Genomic DNA, 21,915 nt, shown 5'->3' on the forward strand with positions numbered 1-21,915 from the left:
CCTTCCCCCCTCCCTGTGTCCTCAACTCCATTCTCTACATCTGGGTCTTTATTCCTGCCCTGCCACTAGGTTCATCAGGCACTTGATTCCATATATGTGCGTTAGCATACGGTTATTTATTTTTCTCTTTCTGACTTACGTCACTCTGTATGACAGACTCTAGTTCCATTCACCTCATTATACATAACTCAATTTCGTTCCTTTTTATGGCTGAGGAATATTCCATTGTATATATGTGCCACATCTTTATCCATTCATCTGTCTGTGGACATTTAGGTTGCTTCCATGTCCTGGCTATTGATAAGAGCTCTTTTTTTCCCCCTTAATTTGTTTCCATTTTTGATGGGTTTAGTTTTTTAACCACATGTCCTACAAGTTCTATTTCTAAATTAATTCCTGAGAAATAAAACATAAGCTTGCAAATTCACAAGCCTGGAATTTGCTTTAATGTATTCCCTACCTCATTATTTTTCTTCCTTTATGAAAGTTGGAGAGAGAGCATGTTTGATGGTGCTTTAAATTGCCCGTGATACCATCATCCGAACACAGCTATTTTCATTATCGCATCTTTCTGTTCTGTCCTCATCCACAGTCACACATTTTTTAAACAAGGGAGTTGTATTGCTTTTCAAAGAAGAATTGTACTAGTTTACAGTGTCATCAGCGTTGAATCTGAGTGCTAATGAAAACGTTGCAAAATTCAGTGTAACTTTTTCTTTAATAAGTATGAAAGATAACTATTTCAAGGATTTTCACATATCTTTATTAACAAGGATGAACCTTTTTTTTCTTATAATTACTGTTTTTTTGGATGCAAGTTGTTCACACATTTTTCTTCTGGGTTCATACTTTAAATGTTTTACTAGCCATCATTACTTGGGTCTGACTTTTTTGAGGCACTGCTGATATATAGGAAGAAAAAAGGCTTTGTTGCTGCTTTTAAGGCTAAAATAGACCACGGGTTTTTCTCAGTATTGTTCCTCCTTTACACAAAAGTATTTTCCCCTTTTATTCACAAGTATTTTTGATGTTGATTCCTGTTGCTTTGACCTATATAAGTCAAAGTGGCCTCGATTTCTTGTGCTCTTTCCTCTTTGTATTAAAAATCAGGAGACCAGGGCTTCCCTGGTGGCGCAGTGGTTGGGAGTCCGCCTGCCGATGCAGGGGACACAGGTTCGTGCCCCAGTCCGGGAGGATCCCACGTGCCGCGGAGCGGCTAGGCCTGTGAGCCATGGCCGCTGGGCCTGCGCATCCGGAGCCTGTGCTCCGCAACGGGAGAGGCCACAACAGTGAGAGGCCCACGTACCGCAAAAAAATAATAATAATAAATAAATAAAAATAAAAATCAGGAGACCAGTTGTTTCTCAGGAATCAGAGAATGCAGCTGACCAAAAAGCTTGTCCAGGTGTGCTGACAGTGATACAAGCACTTGATGAGTCTCGCTTCCACTGGGGTCTCTCCCAAATCAGCCATAGCCTCCTGTCTCAGTATGACACTTACTCAGTGGTTCTCAAAGGTCGGTCTGGGTTAGAGTAGGACAAATGGACTCTGCAGAATCTTACTTAGAGTTACCTTTCAACTTACTTGGTGTGACCGAAAAGATTTGGATTGAAATTTTTTTTTTTTTTTGCGGTACGCAGGCCTCTAACTGTTGTGGCCTCTCCCGTCGCGGAGCACAGGCTCCGGACGCGCAGGCTCAGCGGCTATGGCTCACGGACCCACCCGCTCCGCGGCATGTGGGATCTTCCCAGACCAGGGCACGAACCTGTGTCCCCGCATCGGCAGGCGGACTCTGAACCACTGTGCCACCAGGGAAGCCCCTGGATTGAAATCTTAATTGTATTCAGTAGCCAAATAAGTTTCTAAGTTTAATTGATTTTACACAAAGTCCTTTTATGTTTTCATGCCTGGGCAGTATAGATGATCAGTTTGGGTGGTGATTTTGTTTGGGGTTTTTTTGCCTATAAAAACAGAGGTTTATTCCTTGTGGTGCTCTAAGGTCATCATGGAACAGCTGCAGCTCAGCTCCAAATCCATCATCACTCCAGGACCTGGCTGGTGGGGCAGCCTCTCCTAGGGGCACAGCTGGCTGAATGGCAGAGGGACAGGAGGTATAGGAAAAGCACCTTGGTGCCCAAGGCTTCTGTTCAGGAGTGATGCTTCCCACTTCTACATGTATCCTTGGCCAGAGCAAGCCCCTGCCCCCCACGTCTGTGTCCAGTAGGGCGGGAATGTATAATGTGTGGTCCACACAGTGTCATCACAGGGAGGTGAAGGCACCATATGTTTTGGAAACTAACAAAAATCTCATAGTTCAGTCAGACTTAACATGAAGAGGGATCAGATTTGACAGAAAAGAAACAACATATCTAAGACTTACTAATTGATGGTACATCAGCAGTAATGGAAATAGAGGAATTAAGGGTCAATGAAGGGTCAATTCCAGATGCGTGGCGCGTGGCCTGGTCAATCAAGTAGTGGCGCTGCCATTCACCGGGAGCCATCTGCCTAAAAGGGAGTAATTGCCTGAATGAGACCATGACGAGAGCATCTAAAGGGGAGAGAGCTGAGGAAGGACCCTTAGGGCCATGCTGCCTGGCCTTGTTCATGTCATGCACGTGTGGACGGTGGCATTGTTTGGGCAGCACACTGGAATAAGCAGATCAGGCACCTGGTTCTGCAGCCCACCCGCCCTGGGGCTCTGACCACCCTAAGGGCTGGGGAAAATCAGTGTTTCACGGACGTGCCACCTGGAACGGTGGTTAAGAATCCGCCTGCAGGGGACACGGGTCCCCCTGGTCCGGGGGGAAGATCCCACATGCGGCGGAGCAGCTAAGCCCGTGCGCCGCAGCTACTGAGCCTGCGTTCTAGAGCCCGCGAGCCACAACTACTGAGCCCGCGTGCCTAGAGCCCGTGCACCGCAATGAGGGAAGCCACCGCAATGAGAAGCCCGTGCACCGCAACGAAGAGTAGCGCCTGCTCGCCGCAATGAGAGAAAGCCCGCGTGCAGCGACCAAGACCCGATGCAGCCAAAAATAAATTTATTTAAAAAAAAAAAATCGGTGTTTCAGCAGCACACCTCTAAGCCATGGCTGAGGAGTAGCCACAAAAGAAGGAAACAGGAAAGAGTGCTTTCACGGAAGCAAAAAGAAGAAAGAATTGTTAGAAGATCATTGAGATCGACAACAACAAATGCTACAGAGAGGCTGAGAAATGAAAGCGGCAAGGTGCCCTCTGGATTTGGCAATTTAGAGAGTTACTGTTCCAGATAGACTGTAGGAGAGCTGCAGGTTTCCTGTTTGGGGAAACTACAAAGTAGTTAAGCAACCAATGGTTAGTTTACCACGCAGTGGGCTTCTAGGCTTTGAATTTTGCGTTAAATTCTCAGTGCGTTGCCTACACTGGTGTTCCTCAAGAAGTTCTAATCTGTGGTCTTTAGGCAACCTGCGTTAGAATCACTTGGGACTCTTGCTAAAAATGAGATTCCTGGGGCCCACCCTAGATCTGCCAAATTAGAATCTGTAATTTCCGTGTATTTTAATCAGCGGGAACAGGCTTTAAGGTTTGAGAGCCCTTGTTTTTTTGGTATAGGCAATCCTGAGTAGTAGCAAATCAAAGCCAACTAAAGTTCTTAGGCTCTAAGTCCACAGGGACCAATGTTTCAAGGATGTGAAACCAGGAGAACTTGTCAGTCACTGCAAGTGAGAGCATCAGTTCGTCAGGCACTTTGGAAATCTAGCCAATCCTGCCCTCGCACCCAGCAATTGTACCTGTAGCTCCAGGTGCAGGGAGATGTACCAGAATGTCATAGCACGTTGCAGATAGCATATTGGTTATAGCTTGAGTGGCCAGCAAAAGGAGCCTGGGTATGTAATTTGTAATATACTCACTATTTGAGTGATTGAATACTATAGTACAGGGGTCCCCAACCCCTGGGTGTGGCCCGTTAGGAACTGGGCCACACAGCAGGAGGTGAGCGGCAGGTGAGCGAGGGACGCTTCATCTCCCAGTCCCCGTCGCTTGCATTACTCCCTGAACCGTCACCCCCTTCCTGCCCGCCCCCCTCCAGCCACGGAAAAATTGTCTTCCACGAAACCGGTCCCTGGTGCCGAAAAGGTTGGAGAGCACTACTATAGTATATATACTATACTCTAATATGGTATCGTATACTATAGTAATTGAATACTATTCAGTGAGAAATGGAAGAATTAGAGCCATCTGTGTCCGTATGCGTGAATAATAGAAATAAAGTATTGAGCCAAGAAAGCAGGTAGCAGAAGAGGATGTATATACCATCTTGCCATTTGCATATTAAGTTTTTAAAAACCTACAAAAGAAAAGCACCAGTCAGGGGGCGGGGAGGGTGAAAGTTATCAGGAAGGGGATACACATGGGGCTCGAACCATGTGTTACGAAGCTCCCTGAGTTGGGTGAGCACGAGGGTGTTCGTGATAGTACACTTCACTTCTTTCTATGTGTCCAGAATATTTCATGGTACATTTCTTTTAGAGAACTGATAAACAACCAGGGTATTATTTCAATCACCCTCATGCAAGTAAGTGCTTTATTATATAAGCTACATTTTTTTCTCTTTCACCTTGGTGTTGAAATGCTTACCTTGGTCATATTACATCTCTGTTGTAAGTAGTTACTCAAGTCATTCTTAGTCCCGTGGTGTTATCTGAGCTGCGCCCAGTTAACTTCTGCGCCCGTGTCCGAGTCTCATGCTGTCTCCTTCCCTGCAGGTATTCACGACACTGTCGGTGACCAAGCGCTCGGGGGAGAACATCCTCCAGACCGGTTGCTGAGGTTAAGCCCCAGTGTGGGTGCTGCTGCCAGGACTCCAAACCACTGACGTATTTCTTGCCCAAGTCCAAGGCGAAGTTTGCGGAAGGTTCTGGGGCTTCAGCAGCCACGTGTCCTGTGCTTAGAGCCCCGAGGCCCCCTTGGATCTCATGGGCCGGAGGTGACGCGTGGGTGGCAGGCAGCATCGCACTGGGGTCAGCATGACGCACTCGAAACTGGCTTTCGGCAGCGCTTCGCAGAGGGGCGTCCATGAAGTCACCAGCCTCAAGCCCGCGCGGTGGGTGGTGATGGAACCGTCGAAGCAGTTTTTGCATGGCCTTTCCTTTGTAGGTTTTCTTATTCTCACTGTCAACCTTTCTCAGGTTGGTTATTTTTTTTTTCTCCGCCGTGTTAGTGAAAGTAGAGATGATAGCAGACAGTTTTTATCCAAAAGCAAGTCGTGGCCCCCGTGTGCAAATAAGGTGGCTCGTTGCTGGGACGGCGCACTGTGGCTCCTAGGCTTGTCCCGGGGAGAGAGCATCTCCCCAAAACAAGTGGTCACCACTGGCCAGGTGTGCTCCCAGGCACTATACCACTGATGATGAAATGGCTACCTGGCCAGCCTGTTAGGAGGAATATTCCAATGCAGGGAACTTGGTCGTACAGTGTGATCTCCACTGTTCTTCATCACGGAGGCAGATGCACAGCCGAAATGGGGAAAAACAATAAATGTCGTTGTTTAGTCCATTGTGTGCTGGTCTAAGTGAGCTGAGATCTTTTGCAATGGGAAACATTTAACGCTTGTTTAAAGACTTTTTGGGGGGTGGCTTTTGCTTTAAGCTAAAATCACAAAATACTACAGCTTTATTTTTCATGTGTGTTATGCATCTATCCCTTCCTAAGAACTATATTCATAGGAGAAATGTCTTTCCACACTTAACAATTTAACTCTTGTGGTAATTACTTTTTTAAAGAAAGCTGTTAATATCATAATTTATTATTTTTGAACACAGGTGGATGTGAAGGACTTTCGTGTAAAAACCAAATGGTTTTGGCTTTTTCTGTTGACTGTACTTGGTGGAATTTGGGCAGAAGTGTTTCTGCTCCATTAGCATTCCAACTCGTATTATCACAAAGAGGTATTAACCCTACAGTTACAGATTTCTGCCTAAATGTACTGGCGACGGATCATATTTAGGCCGTTTTCCCACTACAGAAGTTGGATTTTAAACATGTTGTGGACGTCAGACCTCCCACCAGCAGTTCTTGTAGCTCCTTTTTCATTCCCTCCCCTCTGTGTGTGTGTCTCGCTACAGCACTGAGTGGTTGATTGAAAGTACGTTTCTCCGTCACCTCAGGGAACTCAGTGCCTGCCCAGCATTTAGTCAGCAGATCCCCTGACCCTGTCTGCCTCACAGCCCTGCCTCACCCTCCGTCCCATCTGGCTGTGTGGAGACAATGGGAAAAGGAAAAGAGGGGAGGGGAATCGCGACAGCTGACTGTGTTCAGTTTTCTTTATTTATTTTTAAATTTGTTTTTTTCTCCAAGTCTGCCAATCTCTGAAATTAGAAGATAGGCAGTACGGGGTGATCATGCCTAATCATGTTGTGATTCTGTCTTCTTTGTGGAATAGAATGTTCTGCCCGCACGAGAAGGATTCTGCTTTATAGACCTGTCTGCGTAATTGCCCAGTGTATCAGAACTCGTATTAAATTCCGTGTATTTTTGTTACAAATCTTCTGAAAAGAAACCATGTGAAACCTTAAAAGCTGTTAATATCCACCCTGTGTGGCTCTTGTTGAATGGTGGTCTTGGGACTGTTCAGCTGACAGGCAAATGGACTTCCGGGCTCCTGTTGGCGATCTTGAGAACTAGGTGCTGAGTAAGTTTCATCGATGCTGTGCTGCGGGGCCTGGTGGGTGTGCTGAGGTTCACATTTTAGCCGTGTTGGCATTCCGGATTCCATTTTTCAGCTTATCCCCACTTGATCTGTCCATCTTAGTTTTTAAGGTGGCAAAACCGCCCCACCTGCCCCACCTGATAACAGCACTGTGAGGGTACGTGAGCCTTCCTTTCTCTCTGAACTGTATCAGGTACATACCCGGGGTTCAGTAAGTGTTTACATTGATGTTTATTGTCAGGCTCAGATTATTCACTCATATGCACTTAATTTTCTGATGCATCAGTTGATGAGCAGAAACTCCTATCTTGTGGTAATCCTTAACAAAAACCTTCCCAAAGTTCCTCTCTGTCCTGAGTAACCGCAGAGTGCTAACAGTACCACTAAGTGCTTGTTACTGCAGCATGTACCAGGCACATAACAGCCCTCTCAGGAAGCTCCTGTGCCCGCTTACAGATGGAAGAGCGGGCTCAGAGGTAGGAATCCTGGCTCAGGGTTACACAGCTAGGTAGTGGTATAGCACACTTTTGAAGCCAGGGAAGTCTGTGACTTCAAAGGCCCAGACCTCTCGACCACCTTGCAGTCTGCCTCATTCACCTCTGACGGGTGGGAGCTTTCATGAAGGGCGACTGAGCTGAAGCCTGGGATCCCGTCGTGTTTTCACGTGCCCTCGAGCAGTGTGGTCCGCACAATCAACAAACACCTTGTCTGAGATGTTTTAGTGCTTTTTCTAACTGGTCGTAACACTGCCGGTGTATTTCCACACTATTGCCAGGATCTTATTCCTCAGACTTCCCTTGCACCGAGTCCTCAGGGTCTTCCAAAGCCCTGTAAATAGGCTCTGGGCCCTGTGTCAGACCCTGGGCCAGTCACCTGCACCTCTGACCTCTGCCCCAAAGACACCGCTCCTAACCCCCCTGCGCTGGGTTGCCTCCAGCCAGAGCTCTTTCTGCGTGTACTCCACAGGACTCTGTACTTTCTCTAGAGCACTTCAGGTCACCCTGCACGAGCCCACTTCTAGATAATTAGGGTTCTTTGCGTCTGTGTGCTGCGTAGCTTCCAGCACGAAGCCCACACGTGCACTACGGAGGCACGTAAAGCTTCGTGTAATTGGGTGGGCAGGTAGAGCCTTACCACTTGGATCTGTACCTGTCAGAGGTGACCACTTCAGGACGCTGTTAATCTCTCGTGTCAGGAACCTTTGACCCAAATGTTAATGAAAGTAGAAAGGGCATAAACATAAAAATGGCCAACGTCACTTGTTGAGGAAATACAATTAAACTGCTGTGAAATACCACTTCTGACCCATTCTGTGGCACAGTTTAGAGAGTCTGACAGTATCAAACGTTGGCAAAGCTGTGGTGCAAATGGGACACATTTATTGCTGTGAGGAGTGTAAATTGGTAGTCACTTTGGAAAATGATTTGACGTGACCCAGTAAAGTCAAGATCCTGTGCATACTCTAGGTATGTACCCAGCACAGATGCACATCTATGCACCAAAAGACACGACACTGTTAGCAATAGCAAAAAAACGAAACATGGAAACAACCCAAATATTCATCAGAACAAGAATGGACAGGTCAACTGCGGTGTATCCATACAACAGAAGACGAAGTAACAGCAAGATACATGTTACAAACAGTGGATCAATGAGTGAAAAAGTCAAAGGCATGTGTACAGTCTGATTCCACTATATACATAAACAGGCAAAACTAAGCAATATGTATGTGTGTTTAGATGGACAGTTGGAGTAGAACCACAAGGGAAACAAATTCAAAATGAAGAATCTGGAGTTTAAGCTGGTGGTTACCTATGAAGGGACAGGGCAGAGGCTGGAGTCAGGAAGGGGCACCCAGGACCTAAAGGCTTCTTTCCTAACCCAAGTGGAGGACTTGTGCATTTGTTGCATCATTATTTATGTTTGTTACAAATGTTCCTTTGTATCTACTCAGTAGTTTATTCAAATAGCTTTAAAAGGTGGGGAGGGGGTAGCTGGGAGTATTAGAATGCCCGGAGCAGGAATGTGTCCATCAAGGTCTCACACAGGAGCTAGGAGACCAGACTCTAAAGACAGAGAATACAGCAGAAGGCCTTTCCTGACCATCCATGAGTCCATCCTTGATATGAGGTCTGGGAATGGGCTAAACGTGCACTAAGTTTGGGAGTAATTGTGACACAGCAATCGATAATGAATACATGGGAGTTGGAGGGGTCGCACAACAAGCAGGCCCGGTCCTCTTTCCTTAAACCCACTTAAAATCAGAGCACTCAACTTTTAACATTTCAAAAGATTTTATTTAGAAAAAGAAAAGAGCTTAAAATTTTTTTTTTTTAATTTGAAATTCACTCTAAGGAACCGAGGTTTTTCCTGCAGACCCTGTTCTGCTGATGCCCTGTATCACTGATGCCCTGTATCACTGATGCCGTACGTTGCCCTCTGGGCACTCCTAAGAGTCTCCGGAGGAGCTGAGCAGAGCAGGGTTTTCTGGACCCCTTGGCCGTCTCTGAGCCTGATCCCATCACTGCACAACCTTACTGCAGCTGTTCGTTTCTCAGGCGCTATTTCATAGGCTTTGAGATTGGCAAGGGAGGTCAGCTTCTCCAAGTCCATCTACAGATGCAGAAACTGAGGGCTGGACAGGTGAAGCTGACTGATCAACATCAAGGTCAAGGTTAAACAGCTAAACACAGATCTGAGACCAGAAGCCATCTGGCTTCCAACTATGTGCTTTTCTACAACATGATGCTACTTTGTTCCTGCCACCATCTCCTTTGTAAATTCTCCTACGTGTAAGCACACTGATTGCTGTGAAGCTGAAGGGCATGGGAGCATGTGTTGACTCTGAAAAAGCCAATAGGTAGGTCCTTGGCCGTGTGGTCAGCACACAGTAGGTGTGCAGGAAATGCATGCAGACTGACCTGAAGGGAGGCATCAGAGCCCTCCATGTTGGCTTTCCTGCGTGCGTGATGGGGACGCCTTCTTGTCTGTCGGGAAAATGAGGTAGAGCCTGCCTCGTAATTGCAAAAGCAGCACCTTGGAAGAGCAATTGCTAAAGGAGTGAAGAGACAAGAAACAAACTTCATGGCATGTGCTGTACATCAAGGCACAGTGGATACAGAGTGAATGAACACTGATGGTTAATTTATGTGTCCGCTTGACTGCGTCACAGGGATGCCCAGACAGATGGTTAAACAGTATTTCTGAGTGTGTCTCGAGGATGTTTCTGAATGAAATTGCATTCATCAGTGGACTCAGTAAAATGGTTTGCCCTCCCCAGTGTGGGTGGGCATCACCCAATCCACTGAGGGCCTTAATAAAAGGAAGGAAGAATTTGGCTCTTTCTATCTGATTGCTTGAGCTGGAACATTGACCCTCCGCGGTCCTGGTTCTCAGACCTTTGGACTCAGACAGAACTACTCCACCGCTTTCCTGATTTTCCATCTTGCAGATGGCAGATGGTGGGACTTCCAGCCTCCATATTTGCATGCGCCAATTCTTTATAATAAATGAATCTATCTGTCTGTCATTTGTCTATCTTCTACTGGTCCACTTTCTCTAGAGAACTTTGACCGAAACACACACAGACCTCACTCTGAAGGTGTGTGCAGTCAGGTAGGGTGGGTGAATGTACACAGTTACTCCCTCATTTTTTCAGCAAATACTATGTACCAGGTACTGTTCTAGGCAGGAGAGTTCAGCAGTGAACAAAAACATCAATAATCCGTGTCCTCAAGGGGTTTACATTATAGTTGAGGGAAATAGGCAAAAATAACATAAGTCATTATATTGAATAAGTGGTGATAAGTGCCACGGAGAAAAATCTAAGCAGGGAAGGGGAGGTGTGTGGGGAGTGGAATTTTAATTAAGGTGGTCAGGGAAGACCCCATAGAGAAGGTGGCATTTGACTGAACACTTGGAGGAGGTGAAGGAGATCCTGGGGGAAGGAACATTCCAGGCAGGGAGGTCAGCAAGTGTAAAGGCCCTGAGGCAGAGAATGACTGGGATGTTGGGGGAATGAGTCTAAGTCCATCATGGTGGGTGGAGTCCAGCAAGCAAGGAGGGGAAGAATAAAAGTCAAGGTCAGAGAGAGAACAGATCAGGTAGGGTCTTGTTTGTTGTAGTAAGAAGCAGCAGCATTGGGAGCCACTGGAGGGCTCTGAACAGAGGAGGAGTGTGACCCCACTTCCTGATCACACTTCCAGGTGGTCAGGAGCACACGGGTGGCTGGTCTGAGGGCAGCCTGAGGCTTTGGGTGGGTGGAGGCTGCTGCAGTGATAGGGGTGAGAAGATGATGTCTTAGTCCAAGGTGGTAGCAGTAGGTATGGTAAGTAAATCCCAGTCTGACATAATTTTAGAGGAGAACCAATAGGACTTAGTGTTGGATTGGATGTGGGATGAGAGAGAGAGAGAGGTTCAAGGATGACTCCTACATTTTGGGCTTCAACACTGGAAGCATTGAGGCTGGAGGTGCCATTTCACTGAGATGGGAAAACTGCGGAGGAGGGGCAGGTTTGAGAGGAATATCAGAAGCTCGAGTTTTAGGTGCCGAGGTTGAGATGCCTTGTAGACATCCGAGTAGAGGTTTTGGACGGTTAACTGGACACATGAGGCTGGAGTTCCAGAAAGAAGTTCAAGATAGAGAGTTAAATGTCAGGGCGTCAGCCCAGAGAGGCTGTTTAAAGTCCTGAGAAAGATGAGGCCCTGAGGGCATGAGTGCAGATAAAAAGGAGAAAAGCTCTGCTAGAAACCAGCAGCTGCCCCAAAGGAAGGTACCCCATGCCAGGAGAACAGCGCAGGACTAGGGTGAAACTGTGCAACTCAGATTGGGACATGAACCCACATGCTGGGACTCGAACCCAGCCAGAACCCAGATTGGGACTTGAACCCAAGGCCTTTTAATTGAGATCACACACTTGGTCTCGGGATTTAATGAAGCTCAGGTTCTTGATGTCTCCTTGCAGAAAGAATTCAGTGAGAGACAAGGTGATAGGTAAGAAGTGGATTTATTTAGAGGGAAACACACTCCACGGACAGAGTGCAGGCCATCTCAGAAGGCTAGAGGCCCTGAAATATGGGCTGGGTAATTTCATAGGCTAGTGAGTGGGAGGATCATTCCAACTATTTTGGGGAAGGGGCGGGATTTCCAGGAATTGGGCCACGCCCACTTTGACCTTTTAGGGTCAGAACTGTCATGGCACCTGTGGGTGTGTCATTTAGCTAATGTATTGCAGCGAGCGTATAATGAGGCTCAAGGTATACTGGAAGTCGAATCTTCTGCCATCTTGGACCTAGTTGGTTCTAACCGGTTTTTGTCACGTCCTATGGCTGTCATTCTTTTAAAATGTCGTGCCCTGCCCCCTTTCCCTCCTGTTTCAAGGGGATCTCCTGGGGACCCTTCCTGTAGTGCCAGGTGGCAGGTTTTAGATCCACAAGGGGTGGTAAAAGATTCAAGGGGTGGAAAAAGGATGTTCCACACAGACAAGCAGTCAAGACATGGAGATAGAAAATGAGAGAAAGATGGAGAGATGAGTTGTAAGTTGCCTCAAACAGCGGGCCAGCGCTTTGGGGCATCATCCTGGGGCTCTGGGAAGCAGAGAAAGTACACAACTGCGGGGCCGAGACGGGGTGAGGAGAGGCACACTGAGGGTCCTGTAAGAGCAGGAGTGGCCCCTGCACGACTCAGAATTAGATTCCGCACCCTCGGCCCCTCACTCACCTCACCCTAATCCCGGCCCTGCGTAAATGATGAGTGGCCAGGTTTGGTGCAGATTAGCGTCCTCCCCTACTCCAGACCCATGCAGTGTAGGTTAGAATCACAGCTCTGCCACCTCTTGGCCAAGTTGCTTAACCTCACTCTGCCTCGTTTCCTCATCTTCAAAATGAGAATATTAATTGTACCTTCCCAGGGTGGCTGTGAGGGTTAAATGAGCCGATAACACGTAAAGCACTGAGAGTAAGCATGTGGTAAAGTCGACTGTTACTATCGCACTGTTTGGTCAGAATACAGAGTGGAAGGAGGGTTGGAGAGAGAAATTTTAGGCAACTGCAGGTCAGAGTAAGAGATAAAGGGAGGCTAAAGAGGGAACTTGTCATGAAAAGATGAGGTGATGGATGTTATCAAGAATGATAAAATCAGTGGGACCCAGTTCTGTGCTTTCATTCCACAATTATGTGTAAAGTTACTACTGTGAACTTGGAGTTGTTCTGAGAGCTGGTTGATTGGAAAGCAAGGGAAAGTCTAGTCTTCCAAAAAGGACTCTGAAGGACAGAAGGAGACCAGTGGCCTCAGCTCAATCCCCAAACTTCCAGCTGGGCAGTTCAGCAGAACGAGCCTAAAAACGGGCTAAAGGGAGTCCCAGGTGATTTAGGGGCTGTGGGTCTGGAAACGGGAGGAAGGTTTGAGTCTCCAGCAGGGCCTGGGGCAACACTTAACCGCTGCTGCCTAAGGCGGCCTGACCCATGCATGGGTCCCTCAGCAAAGAGCGAGGTCTGAGCCCCGTGAGCTCCGAGGCAAGTCCACTTGCTCTTTGAGTCGCACGCGAGGCCCCAAACCCACGATGGGCAGGCTGAAGTGGAGGTTGGGTCATAGGTAGTACTGCTGGTCTCCGTGACGGGTCTCACCTGAGAAGGGACCTACCCATTCATTCACTGTGTATTAGTTTGCCCAGGCTGCTGTATCAGAATACCGCAGACTATGCAGATTAAACGACGGAGTCTGGAAGCCAGAACTCCAAGAGCAAGGTGTTGGCAGGTTTCGTTTCTTTTGAGGCCTCTCTCCTTGGCATGTGGACGGTCACCTTCTCCTTGTGTCTTCACATGGCCTTTCCTCTGTGCATGCATTGCTGTGTCCGTGTCCAAATTTCCTCTTCTTTTAGGACACCAATCATGTTGTCTGAGGACCAGACCACATGCCCTCTTTTGACTTTAATCACATCTCTAAAGACCCCATCTCCAAATACAGCCACATTTGGAACTTAGGGCTTCAACATAGGGATTTGGAGGTGGGGAGGGACACAGTTCAGCGCGTAACACGTTCATTCTCAAACATTTCAGAGCCTACAGTGCCCTGTGCTAGACCCATATTCATGTTGAGCTAAAAGGACAAATGACATTGGTTTCCCTTTAAAATAACTGTATTAAATAGCAGTATAGCTGATACATGGATACAGGAAAAATCACAAAGGTGAGTTTTTTAATGGCTCCAGTTTAGAAAACACTGAAAAAGACCAAAATAAGCAGTGAGAACACAGACTATTTGACCGACATGATCATTCAGTTTGTTTAACTCTGCCCTTACAAGTAGAAAATACACATTTTTCTTTTATGTCCATGAAACATTTGTAGAAACCACAAAAGAAACCTGAGTCCATTTCACAGAGATGTGATATAACAGCTGTAATATCTGATTACATAAATTAGAAGCAAAAATATAAATTCAGGAAACTTACCCACCTGGAAATTGAGAAACATTCTTCAAAAACTGAATCAAAGAGGTGATTAAAACTATGATAACTGAAAATAACAGAAAGGAGCTTACGGGATACAGTTAAAGTTGTATTCAGAGGAATATTTAGAGCTTTTTTTTTTTCAAAAAAAGAAAAAACAAACCCAGAAAAATTGTTAAAAACAATTTTCCAAAAAATGAAATAAAGAAAATATAGAAAGAAATAGTTCAAGAAGCTATTGTTTTTATGCAGTGACTAAGATGAGAAAAAGGAAAGGAAGCTATGCACCAGGCATTATGCAGAATGATACAGGCTTTACTTTTTTAATTCTCAGAATAATCTACATAGGTCTTATTCCCATCTTTCATAGGAGGAAACAGGCTTAGATTCTGTAATTTGCCTAACAGTATATGATTCTTAGATTACAAAATCGAGATTGAATCTAGGTTTTGAGCACTTGTTAAAATACAGATTCCAGTGTCTCACCCTAGACCAACAGAATCAGATCCTCAAGGGAATCAACCACCGTGGGGAATGTGTATTTTTATCAAGTACTCCAGGTGATTTTTATGAGCAAGCCCATCTTGGAGACAGTAGGGTACATCCTGTGGAGAAGACAACTTCTCTGAACAGAACAGTAGTAATAGCAAAAGGGAATTTAGTACTTGTCCAGGTACTTTGCACACATGACTCCTTTTCTATAATCCTCACAACTGCCTTTCTGAGGTCAGTGTCATTAATGTCCCATTTTACAAATTAGGAAGTGAGCATAGAGAGGTTAATGAACTTGCCCAAGATCACAGCCAGAAAATGGTGGGACGAGAATTTGCACTTGGCCTAGCCCAGGGCCTGCATTCTTGGCTCCTGCACTAGAAACAAATACCGCACGTCCTCGAGTGGACTTAGTGGGGTCGATTGAGTGGAAGGTGGGTAGGTGGGTCTCAGGCTCAGGAGGCAGGGGAGGTGCCGGGTTTGAGCCAGTATCTATACAGCAGGGCTATCGACAGCCGCAAGGTGAGTTAGTGTTGCTGAGGCAGAGAAGGCTGGGCTGTTTTATCCACTGAGTACTATGAGCAAAAGACCTAGTGTTTACAAAGACATTTGAGACCTTTTACAAAATGCTTCAAAATATGAAGGAAAAAAAAGAAAAATTGGTGCAGCAAAAATTGCAATGGACGAGTCTTTAAATGCCTCCGTAATATTATTTCAGCCAATCAACTGCCGTTGGATCCAATGCCCATATATTTATAAACATTATATTTAACACAGGAAGGGCTGCAGTTCACTATGTTTGGAATGACGGGGTAGCTCTGCAAGTACAAGGGCCTGGGGGGAACAAAGGCCTTGAAGTGGCCCCAAGAGGAACTATGAAGAGAAGATGCATTACTAATGGGGGCTGCAGACAAGGAGAAACAACTGCACCCCCAGGCCACTTCCTGTGCAGTGAGTGGTTCTGTTTTCATCTCTGTAAGAGCCCTTAGAACTGTGGCACCCGTTTTTCAAGTGAGCAAAATGAGGTTGGGAGTTACCTAGTCTTGTCCAAGCTCACACGGCTTGTGTGGAGCAGAAAGAGAAGGTATGCCCCCTAGTGTCCACCCTTGTGAACAGCAGGCTGCCGCTTCTGCTTCGCAGCGCTCCGTTATTTTGCTTGGAACACAAACTACCCTCTTGAATAAATAAAGCCGCAGAGCTAAAAAGTTGCAGGGCTTGCAAATCAAAAGAAAAGGACAAACACCTTAGCAGATAATACTGGAGAAACTCGATCACTATGTATACCTATAAAACTGCATCGTCATCAAGCACCGTATAACAAAGCTAGGCTTGAAACAGTAAAAACCTAAATGTATATGGTACAACCATAAAGTTTATATGACAAATACCAAAAATATCTCTGTGATCTAGAGATGGAGAAGGACTTCATACACCGTGACCTCAAGGCACAAACCATAGGGAATTCCCTGGCGGTCCAGTAGGTAGGACTCTGCGCTCTCACTCCCGTGGGCCCGGCCGGGTTCAATCCCTGGTTGGGGAACTAAGATCCCACAAGCTGAGAGGTGCGGCCAAAAACAAAAGCACAAACCACAGGCAAAACGACTGCATCAAAAGATCTGACCCAGGGCTTCCCTGGTGGCGCAGTGGTTGAGAGTCCGTCTGCCGATGCAGGGGACACGGGTTCGTGCCCCAGTCCGGGAAGATCCCATATGCCGCGGAGCAGCTGGGCCCGTGAGCCATGGCCGCTGAGCCTGCGCGTCCGGAGACTGTGCTCCGCAACGGGAGAGACCACAACAGTGAGAGGCCCACGTACCGGAAAAAAAAAAAAAAAAAAAAAGAGAATGAGCCCTACAACTGCCTGTGTACGTTAAAGATGCAGGCACACACTGCCATGGCCCGAGTCTTACAAGGACCCCCGCAGACAGCACATATCCAGCAGATCGGAGCAGCCGACTGTGGAGCTATGGCACTGCAGGGAAGTTGAAGAAAAAGAGAGCCTCTCAGGGTCTCTCTTTTCTTCCCCATTAAATGGGGATAATAACAGTGCTCACCTCCCAGAGTTGCCTTGAGGATCAAGTTTGTTACGCACCTGATCAAGCGCTTAGAACAGGGGGCACAAGGCCGGCGGTGCTGGGTGAGTGGATGCTATTGTTATTTATTTATTATTTATTATTATTTATTATTTATTATTCTTATTAGTTGAGTGTGAGTAACCCAGCTCTCAGCAGATGAGGTCCAAAAATGTGAAGGGGCAGCACTGAGATTCACGTTCAGGGCAATTCCGTGTCTCTCTCTACTCCAGCCCCACTCACTCCCACCTACGACTAAAGCCTCCGAATGTCTGTCATTCCTGGGCCCCAAGCCAGGAAGTCTGTTGGGAATTGAGAGGGCACTACACATTTTTAAATACCTTCCCGGGGGACCCTGAGCCCAGCTGACGTGGGGTGTGTCTCAGAGCCTCTGCTGATGCTCAACGATGTGAGGGTGGCCCCAGGGCAAGCGTGAGGCCAGCAGGAGGGAGACCAGAAGGAAAGGCCTGTCCCTGCCTTGGGGACAAGCACAGAAGCCAGGGAAGAAAAGGCCCCTCCATGCTCTGGCCCCCATCAGCCAGCGGGAACCCACATAGGCCTCATCTGAGAGTAGTTACAAAATTAAACGAGAGCACAGCCTTGCTTTGTGCCTTCCTGTTTAGGAACCCTGTAAGGTAACTTGATGGTGGGTGTTATCAGGAGCCAATACCCCCCAGCCCTTCCCCAAAGCCCTAGCGTGGAAAGGGGATTTTGTGGGACGAGTCCCCGCTCTAGGGTGTGGGGTGGTGATTGACTTCGTCATAGGCACCTCCCTTCCCCGGCCCCTTTCCTGCTGTAGTGAATTTGAGCCTAATAGTTGGTGAAATGAATTTCTCATGGTGAAGTCAGGAGACAGGAACGTGATTAGGAATTCAATTACCTTGCCTCCTGTGTGGCTTGCACAGCTTAATGACTGCCTTGGTCTAAATTTCTTTTTATGATTCTTGTGGCATTCTGCCGGAGTCCACATTCAGGGCCATTAAACAAAGGAAGGGAAGAAAAGGCCATCAGCAGCTGATCAGGGCTGGGCCTGCCAGGGGTCATTTCTTGGTAGGTGTGGTGTCAGGCAGCTCTGGAAGACTGGGGTGGGACTCCCCCACTGCCACATGCAGAATTTGAAGAGCTGTGCTTCACAAGGGCTTAGCTCGCTGTCACTGTTATAAACTCTACTCTCCCCTGAATCTATGAAATAAGGATACTCTAAGAAAAGCACCGCTTCTCTGCACAGCATCTGAGGCACTTTCATGCATCATCTCGTTCAGCTCCCAGATGGACCCAAGAGCTGGCCATTATTATCCCATTTTCCAGAAGAACCTCTGGGTGGTAACACGTGTAGAAAGGTAACACATGGTTTCTTCAGCAAATAAAGTGCAAAAGGGGGAACAAGATGGAAGGAACCAGGGTTCCTTCAAGGACCCTCCATCTGCTGGATGAGAGACAAAGACATGTATCTTATCTGGACCACTCTTTGATATAGCAGCTTAGCCTGTACTTCAACTAATGCAGCCGTTAAAATTTTTTTTCCAGAAAATATTTAATGATATGAGAAAAAGCTTACAGATTGTAGATCAGGGGAAAAGTCAGTATATTAAAGGAGATGCTTAGGGCAGTGAAACTACTCTGTATGATGCTATAATTGTGGATACATGTCATTATACAGTTGTCCAAACCTGTAGCATGTACAACACCAAGAGTGATCCCTAATGTAAGCTATGGACTTTGCGTGATCACGATGTGTCAATCAATGTAGGTTCATGAACTGTAACACATGTACCGTTCTGGTGGGTATGTTGATGGTGGGGGAGGCTGCGTGTGTGTGCGTGCATGTGTGCGCACGTGCGCATGTTTGTGTGTCCGTGTGTGCATACGTGTGTGTGTGTAGGGTCAGGGAGTATGTGGGAAATCTCTACCTTCTGCTCAGTTTTACTGTGAACGTAAAACTGCTATAAAAAAATCTAGTTTTTAAAAACCCCAGCTACACAGGTGTACACCAAATATAGAAGACTCACACGTTTTTCTGGGGTGTGGCCTCAGCCTTCCCACAGCTCCTTGAGAGGCCCACGTGTTTACTGAAGGCAGCGCCTGGGACTTGGGGTTTTGTGTTCCAGTGAATAACTCTCTATGTAAGATGCTCAGGTAGGTTCAGCTGGGCCTGAGGGTCTCAGCATCCCTCCAACCAGTGAATGAGCAAGAATCCAGTGATCGCAAGAAAATCAAGCCTGTTACTACATAAGTGACCATAATGCCGTGACACGTGGCATATCACAGAGTGACTATTTATGACGGTTGTAGGCATTTCTGAGTATGTTTTCATCTGATCCTTTTTTTTTTTTTTTGCGGTACGCGGGCCTCTCACTGTTGTGGCCTCTCCCGCTGCGGAGCACAGGCTCCGGACGTGCAGGCTCAGCGGCCACGGCTCACGGGCCCAGCCGCTCCGCGGCATGTGGGATCTTCCCGGACCGGGGCACGAACCCATGTCCCCTGCATTGGCAGACGGACTCTCAACCACTGCGCCACCAGGGAAGCCCTTCATCTGATCCTTTTGAAATTAATCTTAGCATTGTTCTGTGCAATGGTAAGCATGCCCCACCTCTTTTGAATTCAACACAGCTCCTAAAACTATTTCTGAGAAGTACACGCTTCGAGTTATAAGGGCCGATTTTGAGAGTCTGCGGATATCTTCTGAAATCTGAATTCAGTTATGGATAATGACAGTATTTGACTCTCTCTAAACTTTGTTCATTAGATCCATGAGGTGTTGTATCTGAGAAGAATGAGAGTGTTAATTGTATTTATAATGAAATTCATTAGTGCATAAATAAAATGCATTAATATTTTATTCATAACAATTAAGGGCCGCGAGGCAGGCCAGCACTGTGCTGGGTACAAGGAATTTTGAGCTATTGCTGCATTTCTGCAGCTTCCCTGCTCCTTTGTTCAGACACACAGGGACCCAGAGGTACTCACGCAGGCACGAGTATACACGTCTGCACCAAGGCCCCTTGCACAGCAGGAAGAAGGACGGTGTCCAGGTGACTCATCCTTTCTGGAAGCAAATACATGTCAGGTGTGATCTAATGGAACCGCCATTACTTGGATGTAACCGTAGAAACAGAGAGACCCCATATGGTCTGATGTTCTGTGGGAGACAGGAGGCCCAGGTCCTACCAAGAGATGTCCTCTGTGGCTGGGAGCCTTCTCAGTAGGGTCTGTGCCCTCTGCCTGGGCTCCCCTTCCTTCAGGGGAGAAGGGGTCCTGGGGAGGGGCTGCTCTTGAACCTCAACAAAGCACTTTCCAGCCTCTCTCACTGGGGGGAGGAGGAGGCGGGGGTGAAGACTCTGCCCCCCAGCCCCCTCCCCTGCAGAGATCCCCGTGGACTTCCTGTGCGTGTCATCCCACACCCGATTCGTACTTTTTGTCACCTCTGTGTATTTACTCAGCACTATACCTTAAAGTGACTCCCGTTCTTTTAAATGTAAACACATTTATTTGAAAAGAAAATATATATCAAAATCATAAATGGGAACTAGCCTCATTTGCCATAAATAGATATTAATTTTTTAAATAAATGCAAAAGCATACTTGCATATGCTTACATACACATAAAATATTTCCGGAAGGAGGGCATACGGATCTCCTATGGAGAGAAGAGCTGGTGGCTGGGGATGGAGGTGGGGACAACGTTTAGTGGCTATTCCTGTATATCCCCATTGATACTTTCTGCTTTGGGAATTCAATAAAAACAAACAGTTTGAAAAAATGCAGTGAAAGCAAAGCATTGGCATTAAATTCTGGCCAGATACGTTGCTTCCTAAAGGTGACGAGCTTGAGGCCTCTCGCTGATAGAGGTTCAGCAACTCAGGGCGGTGGTAAGGAGGTGACACGCGTCCAGCTGAGACTTTCTCTCTGATGTGATGAAAGGACCCAGCACAGTAAGACGCTATCTTTCCCACGCTGTCATTCACTCCACCTTCCTTTCTGCCCTCAGTCATCCTGTCCCCGGGTCGCTGCAACCTGGCGCTGACTTAGGGTCGTCAGCGTTGCTCCAGCGTTGCTTCCAGGCCCCAGGAAGTAGGAATGGAAAGCAGTCCTAGAGGCCTCTAACCAACTATTCCTGCCCTGGTCCAGGCATTCTCAAAGGGGCCCTGTGAACTCCTGAAACTTTATGCAACGTTTTATGCTCATGTGTATCTCCTAGGGAGATGGTGCCTGGTTTTCATCAGATTCTCAAAGAGGTTTGTGGCTTCAAAGCTGCTCACTTTGCAGAAGCAGAAACTGAAGCTCAGATAGGAGTGATGAGCAGCTCACCACTCCCCACCACAGTTGGCGTCTGTCAGCAAACTCTTGTTGGACACGTTAGTGAGGTCATGGGTATGGGGAGTGGTCCTAGATCTCTAACCTGCAAGGACCCATTTTGTTCAGCACTCTTCCTTGGAGCAGGTGAGGGCTTCCCAGCCTCAATTTCCAAAGGAGGCGTGGAGGCCCAGAGAAGTAGCTTTGAGGATGCTCATGGCTCCAACATTTACACCGTGGTCGAATGTCACACTCGTGCAAAGCAAAGCAACCCGAGCGTGGCGCGCTCCGCCCTGACCATGGGAAAATGGGAATTTCTGACATCACCAACTGAGAAGGTGCTGAAGACAGATAAGGCGCTGATGATGTGTGCTCCAGGGCACCTCTGCTGTTCAGGTTGTGTCCTTCCCAACTGTTAAGATGATTCAAAGACTGGAATGTGCATCAGGCCTAATTTCTCTGTAATTTTTGAGGTTGTCTCTCCCCTAGAAAGTGGAGCCCCAGGACTAGGTTTTGGCCGCGTGTTAGTTCACAGCCTCAGGTCTTATGCGAGGTTGAAGGATCCTTCCTTTGATTAACAGATGTTTTGGCTGTTTGGGAATTTCTAACCCAATGGTTCTAGAGCAGTAGTTCCCAACTCCTGAATGTCCCCAACAGGGGACATTCAGCCGAGTCTGGAGCCAGTTTGGGGAGGAGGTAGGGAGGGAGTGCTACAGGCATCTAGTGGACGGAGGCCAGGATGCTGAGAAACATCCCGTAATACACAGGACAGTTCCTGCCACAAAGAGTTATCCAGTCCAGATGACCTGCCTTGTCAAGGTTGAGAAACCCAGCTCAGGGCTACTTAGAATGTCTTTCCAAGCTGTTTCCAAGACTCCACACGAAAAACCCCACAGGACTCTCAAGGGACCCAGGCATTTGGTATTGG

At 47.1% G+C, this 21,915-nt stretch overlaps 1 protein-coding gene across 4 annotated transcripts in view; it reads left to right on the forward strand.

Annotated features, from left to right (window-relative positions):
- Positions 1-6,567, forward strand: part of TXNRD1 (thioredoxin reductase 1) — a 71,470-nt gene extending 64,903 nt beyond the window's left edge. For all 4 annotated transcript variants that reach the window (XM_027107401.1, XM_027107402.1, XM_027107403.1 and 1 more), the window contains one exon: positions 4,746-6,567. In XM_027107401.1, coding sequence (XP_026963202.1) covers positions 4,746-4,808 — 63 coding nt within the window. In that variant the 3' untranslated portion in view covers positions 4,809-6,567. The remainder of the gene's footprint in view (positions 1-4,745) is intronic.
- The last annotated feature ends 15,348 nt before the right edge of the window (positions 6,568-21,915 follow it).

Source organism: Aethalodelphis obliquidens, unplaced genomic scaffold (genome assembly GCF_003676395.1).
Source record: "Aethalodelphis obliquidens isolate GAN/ISIS:26980383/991018 unplaced genomic scaffold, ASM367639v1 scaffold8, whole genome shotgun sequence".
NCBI classification, from domain to species: Eukaryota; Metazoa; Chordata; class Mammalia; order Artiodactyla; family Delphinidae; genus Aethalodelphis; species Aethalodelphis obliquidens.